General features: G+C 42.9%; 1 protein-coding gene across 6 annotated transcripts in view; it reads right to left on the bottom strand.

The window, feature by feature from the left end:
* Positions 1 to 15,057, bottom strand: part of MID1 (midline 1) — a 584,284-nt gene that overhangs the window by 56,222 nt on the left and 513,005 nt on the right. For all 6 annotated transcript variants that reach the window (XM_081809192.1, XM_081809187.1, XM_081809190.1 and 3 more), the window contains one exon: positions 9,826 to 9,921. In XM_081809192.1, coding sequence (XP_081665318.1) covers positions 9,826 to 9,921 — 96 coding nt within the window. The remainder of the gene's footprint in view (positions 1 to 9,825; positions 9,922 to 15,057) is intronic.

Raw genomic sequence — 15,057 nt, 5'->3', positions numbered from 1 at the left:
AAAAAAAAAAAAGATTCTCCCTCTCCCCTCTCCTCTGCCTGCCGCTCCCCCCACCTCCACCCTGCGCCCTCTCTCTCTTTCTTAAACAAAAAGAATGAGGCTATCCCCGCTTACTTGCTCTCCCCTACGGTTTTCTTCTACAATGACGGGGGTGGTGGCGATGCTGGGGAAAGTGACGAGGCTGGTAGGAGGGAGGCGGGAGGCAAACTGCAGAGCACTATCAGTGTACAAGCTGGGCTTTGCCAAAAGGACAGTGAAAAGTGAATTTAACCTGGTCTGGAAGAGAAAAGGAAAGACCAGAGAATTCAGATGTCTGTCAGTTGCCGATTTTGAGGTATGGCGGGGTGTGTGTGTGTGTGTGTGTTTGGAGAGCAAGAGAGTCTGATATTGGGGGAAAAAAAAAGAGAGCGAGTCTGATATTGAAAATGTCACCCCATAAACCATCTTCAGACCTAAGCTGACTAGCCATCCTCCATGTGTCAAAGTGTTCAAAAATGTTTCCCCCGACTTGATTCAAAGTGGCTATCTGGTTATTTTTGTCTTTTACAAACCAGAACGGATAGAAAGGCTATCCCAGAAAATCAAAAGGAAAGAGACAGATTTACAGCAAGGGAATGGGGAAGACCCACCGTGACCTCCTTTAAGGGCTCAGCAATGACCCAATGGACAGTTCTTTAATCCTTGACTTCCCTCTGCCAACCCCATCCTCTTAGCCCTCTTCCGGTGTCAGAGCCCTCGTGCTGGGAAGAGCTCCCAGTGTGCATCACCCATCCTGCTACGGCCTCCGGGAATTATGGCTGCTGAGATCTGCCATCATACGAACCCTGCCCCGTGTATGGTCTTCTCAGGAAGGGTCCTTTCTCTGCCCTTCAGGATGAGAATTTATCTGACGCGCTGATCTATGCAAATGCACTCACTAGTGACAGAGGGAGGGCAGAAGGAGGCAGCTGGTCTCTCTGGGAGGGTCCTGTTTCCTCATCAAGAGCCATGTGCTATGTGCTAAGAGCAGGAGATACTAGGAAAAGAAAGATACTGCCTTGCTTCCTGAGGAGTCTAACCGACTAGGAGAGGCAATTAGACGTGCACTTAAAGACCACGAGGATATTCGCCCAAGGACTGTATCTATATACAACAAACCACTACGTAGTTTTCCTTAAGCTTTTAGAGTCAAGTTATGAATCTCATTATTCTATTCATATATCTAAGAAATTTTCTAAAACCAAGAATAATCACTTTCAGGGGGGTCCTGAATCAATGTTTAACTCAACTTGAGCAGACATAACTCCATTAATCAATGCCACATATAAATTTGTTGATTAAATCCCTGTACACATTTTTTTTTTAATTGAGGTAAATTTACCTACAGGAAAATGCATAAATCTTAAGGGACAAGTCAATGGATTTTGATAACCAACATGACCAACAGCTTAATCAAGATATAAAAATATCTCCATCACCCAGAAAGTACCCCCGGAGCCCCTCTTCCAGTCTATTCTCACCCCCATGGGTAACCACTGTTCTGATTTTTATCGCCAAATTCCTGTAACAATTTAAACTGCATTTATAAATGTAACATATTCAACTTACTTTATAAGCACTTTAAATGCCTAACAGGGTAAAATTAAAACCCTAACAAGGTAAACCTTCTCACATCCTTAAGTAGCTCTTAGAAATCTAATAAACGAAACTTACAAATGTAGTGAAACTCAAGTTCTCCTGAACATTCCAACACTGGTTTGAAACAAACTATTTTACACTTTTTAACTTAAAAATCACAGGTCTAAAATAAATTACATGTTTCAGACTGGAATCTCAAAGCTAACCTGTCAAATTTCTGTAATATGCCATTTTCCCTTAAATGCTACAAACCCTTAAAATACAAACATATGTTTTAGTTCCAAATTGTAATACAGAATATTGATTCTACCGATATGGTTTAGGGCTTCACGTTTACACATACTTCTCAAACTTCCTGGGGAGGAGGAAAAAAAGAACTTTCTTTATAACGGGAGCAAACCGATCATCTCAAAGAAGTTGAGGTTACCAGGTCAGGGATTCATGGTTAAAGATTTGAGAATACTCTCACAAGACCTGGAGGCCCACTGGCACCATGGAAGTATACTCACCAGGGCCCTTGTTATGGTGAGTTGGACAGGGTTTCCAATTCCCCAGCAGATGGGATCGTTTCTCGCCATGAGAACTCCCCTAGGAATCTAAGCTTTTAATCATCTCTTTCAACTCCACCACCTGGTTTGGGTAGCTGAAGTTCAGTAACCACTCCGGTTGCTTTATTATTTGATTTGATTCAGTCCCCTACCACCACCCCCCCTTTTTTTTTACTGGCTGAATCTTGTTCTGTCTGCCTACACGTCACATTTCCACGGTCATCTCAATGACATCTGCCTCAAAACGCTATTGTAACGGTAGGAACTTGCTAAGTGGTCGTTTTTGTTTTTGTATACATCTGTGTGCCACTTTTGCCTTCCCCACACCACAGGGAACACGTTGCTGAGGACCTGTGAGACTCGATTCAGTAATCACCTTCTAACACCTGCAAGGACAACAAGGCGCCATCTTCCCAACCGAAGTAAACAGATGGAAGGCTTTCTTGGACTCATCATGGCCCCAAACTGAGCTTGCCTGGTCAGATAATTAGGCTACTAGGGTAGTTTTCATCACCTCATATATATAAACCTGATGTTCTATCTAGTGAAAATACTTTTAAAAGCATAGTAAAAGCTCTATCATAAATTCCCAGGTTGGGAATTTACCTTACTTGGTTGTAAAAATCTTTATTTGTGTTGCTCCTCACTGAAAGCTTTTTACATTCAGTGGTGGCCTCAGGCTTTTTTTTAAATAGCTGAATTTAAAATTTCATATTTCTGTTTCAAACAAAAATAATCTGCTACAATTGTGCTCTTGTTAACGAACACTTTATACGCATGACTCAATTATTTTGCTGGAGTATTTCAAAATTAGAACAGAGCTCTTCAGTTTTCCCTATAACATTTAGCCATTAAAAATAGAAGTGAATCAAATGAAGGTAAAAGATGATGTGTCCCATTTCTCTCACACTCTGTAATTATCTTATGTACACAGATAATTTCAGCTTGATTACCATAAAGAGCAATTTTATATTCATTTGTTGAAAAAATAATTTAAACTAGATATTAAGACCCAGAAACAAAAGACGCTAGTTCAGTAACAAAATGATGGATTGATGGTTGGAATCAGGCTCATCTCTGAATGGCATGAACAGGCACAATCATGAGACTCAATCTTCTACCTGACAGTCACCTTCTCATCTGGGATGGTTCCTCTCACACCTCTGACTCTCTGAGCTGGATCCATCCAACTTACTGCTATCCCGTGTGATAACTATAATGGCCATTTGTTTAGATCTGTCATTACCCATTCTTATTATTCTTTATATCATGCCAGAAGCATCCCTACTGCTCTAGTCAAGCGTCTAAATATTTCAAGGCAAGGAGGTTGTGTGTGGAATAGTGTAAGGGAGACGTGATGAAGAATCCCTCTATTACAGGGAGAAACCACATTTAGATACATGCCTTCTCTCTTTTTCCCACTGCTCATCCACTGGGCCCCCAGTTAAGGCCAATTATTTCACATTTAAGTATTAGCCTTGGAACTCTGCATTGCTAAGTTCAAATATGTCCAAGGAATTATCTTCAGAGGCACGGACATGTGCTCACACTCCAATCCAAGCCACCTGGGAGGACTCTGAATATGACACAATGGTTCATTCCATCCAAACTGGAAAGAATAGCAGATGAGAAGAGGTTTGGGTCACGGTTTTAAAAGACTTTCAAAGCTGAAACTTGGGAATGTTATTCCTAGAGTAATACCAAACTGACCAAGCCTTATAGTCATTCATTCCTAAGATTCATCTCTTATTCCAAAACAAGAGAAGACTGGAACACTTTCTACTGATCTCTTCTCACTATTCCTCATGAATATACCTAAGAAGGTAACAGGATCCAATGCCTCTGAATCATTTTTTTAAGGCAAGAGCACTGAATCTAGGGGCAGACATTCAAGTACGTGTTACATACTCCTTTATTTTTTTAAAGATTTTTTTTTATTTATCCATTTGAGAGAGAGAGAGCACAAGCTGGGGGGGAAGGGCAGAGGGAGAGGGAGAGGCAGGCTCTCTGCTGAGCAAGGAGCCCGATGTGGGGCTCGATCCCAGGACCCTGGAATCATGACCTGAGCCAAAGACAGACGCTTAACCAACTGAGCCACCCAGGCGCCCTTACATACTACTTTAATAAACAATTACATTTAATCTCCTCAGAGAAAGGTTAAGTTTGTTTCATGAGCTGTCAATTTTAGCAAACCTGGTGGAGTAAACTGGATACACAGCCATTATACACATGCAGTGGCCAATCCTCTCTGGAGAGAATGGAGTTCTGTGCAGCCCAAGAGTTCTTGTCTGTCCTGGGAATCCTGACTTGAACTTGGGAGAGCAGCCTTTACCACAGTGGTTCATAATCCAGTTTTTGAATGCCACCATATTTGTACTATTCCATTATCATCATTCCAGAGCCGTCTACATGGAGACCCCATGGATGACTGTGGGTTGCCTGATGTGTTTTAATGAGGCCAGAATCCGACTCTCATTCTACCTTGAGAGCATTCTCTCAAGGGCTCAGATGGGGTGGGAATCTAACCCTTATCTGCAGGTGACAACAGATTACGACTTGGCACATTCGAGTTGGCCCCCAGCATGACATAGGTTATCCAAGATCAGACACCTGTCCACAAGACACAAACAGCACACTTAGTGTTCAGACGCTGGTCTTTATCCAATGACTGTAGACAAAGCAATTGCCAAGGTTTTCCATACAGAAGGAGAGAATGCTTTCACGTAAAATGGCATAATAAAATAATTTAAACTTAAAACTTCATCTTTCTTTTTAACCCAGTGGTTTCCCCCCCTTATTTCAAAGCTTACAACTGAATGCTCTTAGGATGTGGTGAATGATGGAAAAAGTCTTTTACGGACCCTATCTGTCTTCCCAAATCAATTTTTTTTTAACCGTTTCTTACAAGCTACTATAACACATCACCCTCCTCCCTTTCAATTTATGGAGCCCCAATATCTGGGCAAAAATTGAATTAAATGGCACTTAGTTCACCCCCAAGAAGTTTGTCACTTCACGTGTCATCTAGCAGTGGAAGAACTCAGAGAAGCCAGCAAGACAGCAAAGTTTCCATTAAAATCAAAGAAAAAGATAATTTAAAAACTTAGTGCAAAAAACAATGGCAAAAGGAATTTGTTTGTTTGGTTTTTTTTTTTTTTTTTTTTTAAGTAATTACAGGGCACCCTGGGTGGCTCAGTCGGTTAACCGTCTGCCTTCAGCTCAGGTCGTGATCCGGGGGTCCTGGGATTGAGCCCCACTGCGGGCTCCCTGCTCAGCGGGGAGCCTGCTTCTCCCTCTCCCTCTGCCCCTCCCCCCCCACTCATGCTTGTTCTCTCTCTCGAATAAATAAATAAAATCTTTAAAATAAAATAAAAAGTAATTACAAACAAGGCAAGATAAGCCAAAGGGGCTAATGCCAGGACTTAGGCGGGATGCTGGCTTGGAAAATACCCTTCTAGGATAAGCTTAGGCAAGGACGGTGAGGTCAGATGAGACTTTATTTTCTCCATGCTGCTCTGGCAATTAATTAGTCACCATTCCCCAGTTTTTCTTTACCATCTCTCTGTGTATTTAGTCACTGGTCACCTGTAATTTCCCAAATGAACATCTCGTTTGTGTCCAGGTGTTGTAGGCCCCGTGAAAGAACTTGATTCTCAGAACATGTCGAGAATTTGATACGTATCAGTATTTCCTTAGCTAATAAACTAGGCCCTCTGATTTTTAAAATAAAACAGGGAGGAGGGTGAGGTGATGAAGAGAAACAGTCCATATTTGACCCGGAACTGGTAAGTTCTGTGGCTGACCCAAATTTTGATCACTTCTCAGAGGCTTGTCCCACATCCCATAGATAACTAACGCTAAACTCATTCCAGGGGATTCTCTACTGTCCAATGCTCCTGAAGAAAACAAAACCCAGTGGCCCAAAACCCACCCGTTTTTAGAATCCCAGCCACCACATTCCACACACATTTCTTGGGAGTCTACCTGAAACTGCTCTTTCAATGCCTCTCCCTCCTGAGTCCTGAGCTGCCTTGGCCTTCATTCCGTCCGTCCGTTCACTAGTTTTAAAAAAGATTTGGTACTCACTATCAAAAGGCCATTTCATTTGCTTACCCTCACTGTGAAAACAAGTTACGAAAACAATGGGGATGGGGGGAGACCTTCCAACTCTTTTCATTCTCAAGAAAAGCAGAAGTGAATCCCAGGAAGGAGGTGTGGACTTATAAGGATGTGGCATTTCCTCAGGATTTGGTGGGAATTCATTGATTTGATTTACAACAATTGAGAGTCGCCTCTGTGCTTGGAGTTTCTCGCTCCAGCTGGTGTGGGGATTATTTTCCCTCGGAATGCTCAGCCCCAAATACAAGGACACCTTCAGGAAGAGGAAAAGGAAGAAATACAGTCTCGGAGCCTCGGATGTGAACCAGGAAATTCTTGTCCACTGCACTGATTTAAAAGTGCCTAACAAATTCCACTAGCTTTTTGGAGTTTACTAGTGTGCTGGGAGGTTCTCCCCTGCACGCGCACTCAGTGCCTTTTGCACTAAGATATCCATATTAGTTTTCCATTAGCCCAAAATATCCTTTACTGAAGAGAATTAGGGATGCCGGTTGTAACGGGGAAAGGTACCCAGGTCTTTGTGCTCCTCGAACCCTCACTAAACCTTCAGGACCAAGTAAAGTTCAGAGAGTGATGTGCTTATTAAAGCCCACCCCATTCTCATCTCCCAAAAGCCGGTTCCTACTGATCCCCCTCACACACTTGGTTTCCACAGAACGAATTACTTGCTTTGTGTACATACACTCTTTATTCTTCTATCCCCATGCCCTGGTTTGCCTTGTAAATAGTGCCTGCCCTGTCTCTCCATATGCCCGAGTGCCACCCGCTTCTCGGAAATTCCAAGTACTGTGTCCACACCTCTCTTACAGCCACTAGTTTTCTATTTTGCATTGCAGTTATTCTTTGGTCTTGGATAGGACGGTAAGCTCCCTGTGGGCCGGTCCCTTGGCGTCCAGTACAGTGCGACGCACACACAGCGGATGCCTTCTACACGTGAGCGGAGTGAACAAGCTAGGGTCACACTTGAATAAACCAAAGTGACTGGCCAGAGGCTAAAATTTACACCCTCGCCCAGAAATATCTGTGCAGTGAACACAACTCCTGGATCAACGGGGATTAGAACAGGAAGAGCAGAAAGTCACGTTAAACTCAATTATCCAAAACCGGGAAATAAGGCAAAAAGAAGACTGTGAGTCCTTTCGGGGTCGTACTAGATCGTACTAGGTTGTACTAGATTGTACTAGATCGTACTGGTGCATAGCCCACCAAGGCAGCCTAAGGAAGGGTCGTGTAACTCTCCAGGCTGGCAGGTCACAGAGTTGGGCTTTACTCCTGATCCAGCCTTAGTCTCTGCAAAGTTAAACAATAACTTGGAGAAAACGGATGATATACAACTCATTTTGCCCAGACATTATGACTTTCCTGCCCTTTGGGTCACGAAGCAGTTTTGCATCTAACTTAGCTCCCGTATCCTAGCGCCCTTCTCCCCGCACGGCGCCCCCCGCGCCCCCCGCGCCCCCCACGTGGAGGGGGTATGGGCTTCTGCTCTGTTCCTTTGGGCCAGCTTACCGCCTGGCTGCCTCCTTCAACAATGCCTTAAATAAGCCTTCAACAGACTCACTGCATTATTGTATGAGAACCGGATGCTCCATTTTTTGAAAAATTACGCTCTGAGACTATTAATAATTATGAAAAAGGGACACATAATAAAAACAGTAAAAAGGTCCCTCAGTATCATTTTCCTACTCATAATTAATTTTAATATTTATCTAGAATATATTTCCCAAATACCAAATTTATTCACCCACAAGGATTCGTTTCCATTCCTAAGGCTTTATACAGGAACACAGTGAAAGGAATGCATACTCTTTACTCCTTGTAAATAACTTCCAATGGCACGTACAATCAATGCAGTAATAGCTTTATTTAAAAAGCCTCTATCACATCTAAGTATCTAGTCTTTTGGAATAAAAATAAAATCTGCTGGTAAATTTCTATCTATCATTTGAAGTTACTGAACGTTACAGAAAGTCATTTTCCATGTTAAAACGAATAGCATTTTGTAAATTCAAGCCATACTAATATTGTATTAGGAGCAAGACAGTTGTTCTGAAATCACTACAGGCCATAATAGAAACCAGACACCAAATGCTTTAAGAAGTAACTAGCTGAAATTGAATGAAATAATCACCCAATCCATAAAGCCTTTGTAAGATTTCCCCATAAAACACAGGTAATTTTTTTTTTTTTACTGAAGAGAAATTATTCTTTCTTATTGTCATAAACATCAAATGCCATCACATCATAAAAATAAAATATAGCACATGGATCATTCCATTTTGTTCATCCATTTATTCCTGTAACACATATTCACTGTGCCCTACGATAATGAAAACATTATGCTTGTTCACTGTTATTTACCATGTTGTTTAATCAACAAGGTTCAAAATGGTCCCTGGAGAGACCCTTGCCAAAAGCAAATCCATTATTTTTTTTTTTTTAAGATTTTATTTATTTATTTATTGGAGAGAGAGGGGGAGAGAGAGCGAGCGAGAGAGAACACATGAGTTGGGGGGGAGCAGAGGGAGAGGGAGAAGCTGAGCACAGAGCCCGATGCAAGGCTTGATCTCACAACCCTGAGATCATGACCTGAGCCGAAATCAAGAGTCGGATGCTCAACCAAATGTGCCACCCAAGCACCCCAAAAGTGAATCCATCCTAAGCAGAGGGTTAGAAAGATCTGGGTTCTGCAATTTGACCTTGGTGTCACTGCCACCTGCATACTCTTAACTTAATCCCGACAAGTGATCCGTTTCATGGAAATGTATCTGACAACTAAGAAGCATTTAATGTGCATCTGCAGTGGATTGAATTGTGGTTCCCCCAGAAAGATTATGTCCAAGTCCTAACCCCCGGTATCTGCAAATATGACCTGGTTTGGAAACAGGGTCTTTGCATATGTAATCGAGTTGAAGTGAATTCACCCCGGGGTTAGGATGGCCCCAATCCGATGACTGGTGTCCCCGTGAGAAGAGGATTTGGACGCCGACACAGAGACACACAGGGAGAAGGCCATGGGACCACAGAGGCAGAGGTGAGAGGGCTGCAGCTACAAGCCAAGAACTCCAAGAATTGCCTGGAACTACTAGAAGGTGGGAAGAGGCATGAACTTGTCCTCCCTAGAGCCTTCAGAAGGAGCAAGGCTTGATTTCGAACTTCCGGCCTCCAGAACTATGAGAGAATACACTGCTATCATCTTATGCCATCCAAGTCCGGGGTGATTTGTTACAGCAGCCCCAGGGAAACTGATACAACACCTTTTGTACAGGGCTTTTTTGGATGCTCTTTGTAAAGGCGATTAAATCTACAATACTAGGAATGCTAAGCAAAGGAGAGCTGTCATGGCGGCGGCAGTGGGGGGACAAAGCAGGGCATGGGCAGAGTCTCCGAGATTCTAGTTCCTTCCAATTCTGTCCATCTTTTATATTCGGCTTCGGCAAAAGAGCTAATTTTGAAAAGATTCCCATCTTAAAAATGCAAAGGCGGGGAGGGTATAAAACCACGGGCTAGCAGTTTTCACGTGCAACACAGTGACACTCACCTCCACGTGTTGACAGGTTTGGATGAGTTTAGCCAAAAGGGTCTCCAGTTCCGTGTTCCTCTTGATAAGGCTGGTGAGGTTACTCTCCAAGTTTTGCTGTTCAGAAAGAGAAGAAAAATATTATTCTGCATCCTGAAAATGTTATGCTGTATCCTGAAGTATTACATACTTTTAATAACAAAATTACTCATACTCAGGAAAATCGGATCTCTTTTTCAGAAGCCTCAATGAAATCTACGCAGCTTTAAGCATTTATAGATTTATTTTCTTTTAAGATTTTATTTATTTATTTGAGAGAGACAGAGCAAGCACAAGCAGGCAGAGGGGCAGAAGAAGACGGAGCAGACTCCCCACTGAGCAGGGAGCCCGATGCGGGGCTCGATCCCAGGACCTTGGAATCATGACCTAAGCCAAAGGCAGACGCTTAACTGACTGAGCCACCCAGGCGCCCCGCATTTATAGATTTAAGCTCGACTTTGAGGAGCTGCATTTAAAAGAACCTTTAAAAAAGGTTCAAATTTCACTCTTTTTGTTCCTGCTTCTTGTACAAACCTGGGCACATTTACCTGAATAATTAGCTATAGGTGGTGAACTAGGTGAACTAGAAAGGAGGTAATTGGATTTCTAGTTCTTTACCTGAATCAGAAATGGCAATAATATAAGGAGTATATTCCCACAGCAAATCAACTATTATTGGATTTTCAGGATTTACCATTTTACGGGCAGGCTGAGGTCAGTCCCTCAGAGGAAGGTTTGCATTATCTGGCTATCACTGACATTATGACTATTGATAGGCATTTATAAGATATAAGAAGTCCCATCATACACATTTACTCACTCATTGTACATTTTATTGTACATGCTTCTATTCTTTGTCTACCAACCTATCAATGCCAGATTAAATTTCCTTGAATGCCACATTTTTCATATAACTATCCGGCTTACAAATCTAGAATTATTCCCTATTCCTTTAGAACATCAAATTTAAAGTCCCCTGCAATGACTATTAAATCTAATTTTCAACCACAATAACCCACTTCTCGTTCTATATGTTATTCATTGATGCCATTCATTTATTTAGCTATTCACACAAGTATTTATTGAGCTTCTACTACATGCCAGACTCTGAGAGATACTGGGGAAACACAAATAAAACTCCTACTCCTTGTCCACGAGGAGATGCAACTGGGGGAAAGATGCTGTGAACGAGTCAAGGGGCAGAGGTCGGGGCTACCCGGAGAAGGTTTCCCGGAGGACACATTCTTTCCACTGAGGCTGGAAGGATGGGTATGGAGTTTTTGGTGAACAGCAATGGGAACTGCTTGGGAAGATGGGATGGAGGTAGAGGTGGCCACAGGCAGGGAATAGAACAACGTCATGGACCAACATCAGGGCAAAGGATTAGGGCAGACATTTTTAACAGTTTTAACGGTTAGACAATTCCACAAATACAGTGAAAAGACGGAATGGAAGGAAATTTCATGGAAAAGAAAATAGATCGAGGATTTGTAATGCCATCTGCAAAAAAGGATTTGAAAAGAGTATGGGGGGGGGGCGCCTCGGTGGCTCAGTTGGTTGGGCGACTGCCTTCGGCTTGGGTCATGATCCCGAAGTCCTGGGATCGAGTCCCACGTCGGGCTCCCTGCTCAGCACGGAGTCTGCTTCTCCTCTGACCCTCTCTCCTCTCATGCTCTCTCTCACTCTCTGTCTCTCAAATAAATAAAATCTTTAAAAAAAAAAAAAAGAGTACGGCGGGCATTTTGAAAATCAATCATTTCATCAAGGTGGTAATAGTTCACTATGCCATGAAATTAATTTCTGAAGGCATTTACTCTTTCTGCTTTCCAAAATGTTAGATTTAGAAAAGTATATTCAGGAAAAGAGTCACTTTTATTTAAAGCTTAAAATGCATACGTCAGAAACAGAAATCTCTCTGGTCATTCTTAAACAAGTTCTGCTTATTAATCTGGTCTTTATCTTATTGCCCAATTTTTTCATTTCAATGACCACATTTTTCATTTCCAGTGGATTCTTTATCACATCTCCCTCTTCTTGACTTACTTTCTCTTCTTCTTCCCAGGATGCAATTCCTCCCTTCATAATTTCAAGAGGACTAAGCATACTATTTATTCTTAAGCTTACTTGAAAAAAGGCAATTCCCTATTTTCCTGTGTTTGTGCAATGTTTCCCAAGAGTCTGATTTTATCTCGTATCTTACAATTTTTGTCCGACGGCTCATCTGATGTGAACTTTGCTCCCCGGGCTGGGATCTGGGGATTAGCACAGCACAGCCAAGCGAGCTGCCCACTCGGATGTTAGGGCGTGAGGTCGTTTCCCCAGAGAGAGCGCTCCCGCAGGACACCCGTGTGTTAGAGAGGCACAGATCCGGGTTTGACTCAGTGCCTCCCTGAGGCATTCTGTCCCTGAGAATTCTGTCTGGCTCCAGTTCCAGAGAAGGTGGGAGGTATCCTTTGAGTCCACTGTGTCCACTGGGAGTCCTGGCCTCCAGGTGTATGGGACAGTCTGAGGCTCCTGCCCCATGTGTGACACTCTCCACCATGTTCCCCCTCGGGGTCCCCACCACCCTGGCTCATCTCCACTTCTCCTGAGTAGCCCAGCTTCAGCCTTCCCCCACCATTCTGCATCTCCTTTCATTTCCGGTCCTTGGAGACTTTCCACTTATGTTTAAACTTGTTATTATTCTTCGAAATCCATTTGAAAATATTTTATCTGTAGTTCTCATGTGTTCAGAATTAAGAGGGAGGTTTGGCACTTTTTTTCATCGGGACTGGAAGACCAACAAGAACGCTTCGATTTTGGCTTTGAAACACTCAAAGCGTCTCAAATACAAATATTTTAAGGGAGAAAAGTGACTATTTCCCACTTAAAGGATGGGATACCTTAACATAAAGTCATAGAAGGAGCTAGACAGAGGGATTAAGGTTCAAGTTAATGCTCTCATGGTTGTATCAAAGAAAACCTTGCTTTCAAAGCTCTTAACAACAACAACAACAACGCAGACAACAGCCAAAAGTTTTTCTGTTTGGATGAAATGAATCACAACCACTAATCACTTCATGGTCAGAGACTAGAGAATAATTTTGAGGCATTCCATTATTCAGTGTCCTTGATCTAGATGTGACTACTTTATGGTATATTTGTCAACTTCTTTTGGTATGTTAATCTTAGGGAATCTTTCTCCTTGTCTTTTTGGCTGACCCCTCTGAGCAGGAAATTTCTAGGGAAATACATCATCTAACTGTTTACACTTCAGTGATCATAGGTATGATTTTTCTAAAGCTAGTCAGCAAAAGAGAGCCAAACAAATAGAATCTAACACATTTAGATTTTACAAACATCTGCTTGCTTCCCCTCCTTTTATTAAGTATACATCATGTATAAAAATCTGTTTTTAATCAACTAATATGTGGACTAAAGCCTGTGGTTTAAACACATTGACCTATCTAGATCCTTTGGGGTTATTCAAATTTAAATAGTACAAGTGTTACTGAAGTCCACAAAGAATTACCGAGTCACTTACAAGCATAATAAAGGGAAATGAAGCTGGGAGAGAGACTTGTTTCCAAGAAGTACCAAAGGGACTGACAACACTTCTGAAGAGAGCCCGGGTAATGGGGAGGTAACAAAATCCAGTCTTCAGTGAACCATGCATCCATAAGCTTCCACCACAGGGACTTCTGTGGAGCTTTCGAGAATTTAACTGGATCGCTCACATCCTGTGTGGCGGTCAGCAGGTCCTATAACCTCCTAATTTTGACTGCGCTTTGTGCACAAGAGAGATAATATTTTTTGGCATAAGAGTCTTGGGACTAAGGGTATAGAAGTATCTACTTCCCTACGGATATCTAAGGAATTCTACAGAGTACCAAAAAAATAGTTTTCGTTTCCTGTTCTCACCTCGAAAACGTTAATACATTTACATCTCCTTACGGATCCGAGCTTTGTAGAGATCCAAGGAGTCAGGCCTGAGTGACCACACATGCAGAGAGTGAGGAGACTGGGGCTACCATCCCAGCTCAATTCTCCTGGCCAGACGCCGCCTGGGCTCAGTTTCCCCATCCATGGGGTGTGGGTACAGATAGATCTCCCTATCTGCACTATTGTTAAGCTCAGGGGAGGAAATGGACACATACACCAGGAACTATACAAATGTTTGTTGAAATCATGAATTATGGGAGAAAACATTCAGTTTGGTGTCAGTACCAGGCACTAGAGGGGCCCAACCCCGGGCCTCAGGCAGTCCCCACTCTCGGGCTTGCTGGTGCCTTTTGGCTGCCAAGCACCTGTTCTTTTAGGCACCAGGGTTTTATTGGGCCCCAGGCAGGGCAGGCTGGGGGGCTGGGGGGAACGAGGGGAGGCTGATGCCTCTAGGAGCAGCCTTCAGTCAGCGACCACTGGCAGTAGGTGGATGAAAGCCCAGCTTCCCTCACCTCCCGGGTGGGACCCCCCTGAGTCATGACCCAAAAAATCTTTCAGAGAGCCCCACTGAGAGGAGCCAGGTGCCTGTGGTGACAAGCGGCTCGCGTCCACACCCTCTTTCTGCTTCCTCCCCTCCTTGGTCCCGCCTCCCCTCCCCTCTCCCTTCCAGCTGCTTCCTGGGTCACCTTCCAACATGGATTCTGAGCCAGGGTCGTTTTCTGGGAGAACTCGACTAAAACCTTATTAGGAAAATAATCCTAAGCCATTATCGGTGCGTATTCCTTCTTATGAGGAGTAGCCAAATTAACAAAAGATTTTATTGTTTTTGAAAGACATCCGCAAATACAAGAGATTGTTTTTTCTTCCTCCACCTCCTGTCTTTCTTTTCTTTTCTTTCTTTTTTTTCGCTAAGATTTTATTTATTTATTTGAGAGAGAGAAAGAGCTGGAGGAGGAGCAGCAGAGGAGGAGGGAGAGGGACAAGCAGAATCTGCACTGAGCGTAGAGCCTGATGCGGAGCTCGATCTCAGGACCCTGAGATCATGACTGGAGCCGAAACTAAGAGTCGGCCGCTTAACCGACTGAGCCACCCGGGCGCCCCTCTCCCCTCTTTCTAGTTTTTTTTTAGAGGTCACATATCCTCCAAATTCCAGGCTCTAACTCAGCAGTCACTGGAAATACAATGTCAGCCGCAAATGCAAATCACATTTTAAATTTTCTAATAGTCTTGTTTAAAAAAAAAAAAAAAGTAAAAAGAACCAGTTAAAATTAATTTCAAGAATATATTTTACTT

The sequence above is a fragment of the Leptonychotes weddellii genome, chromosome X (assembly GCF_054177405.1).
Source record: "Leptonychotes weddellii isolate Sample4059 chromosome X, ASM5417740v2, whole genome shotgun sequence".
Taxonomy (NCBI): domain Eukaryota; kingdom Metazoa; phylum Chordata; class Mammalia; order Carnivora; family Phocidae; genus Leptonychotes; species Leptonychotes weddellii.
This window is presented reverse-complemented; position numbering and strand designations above follow the sequence as displayed.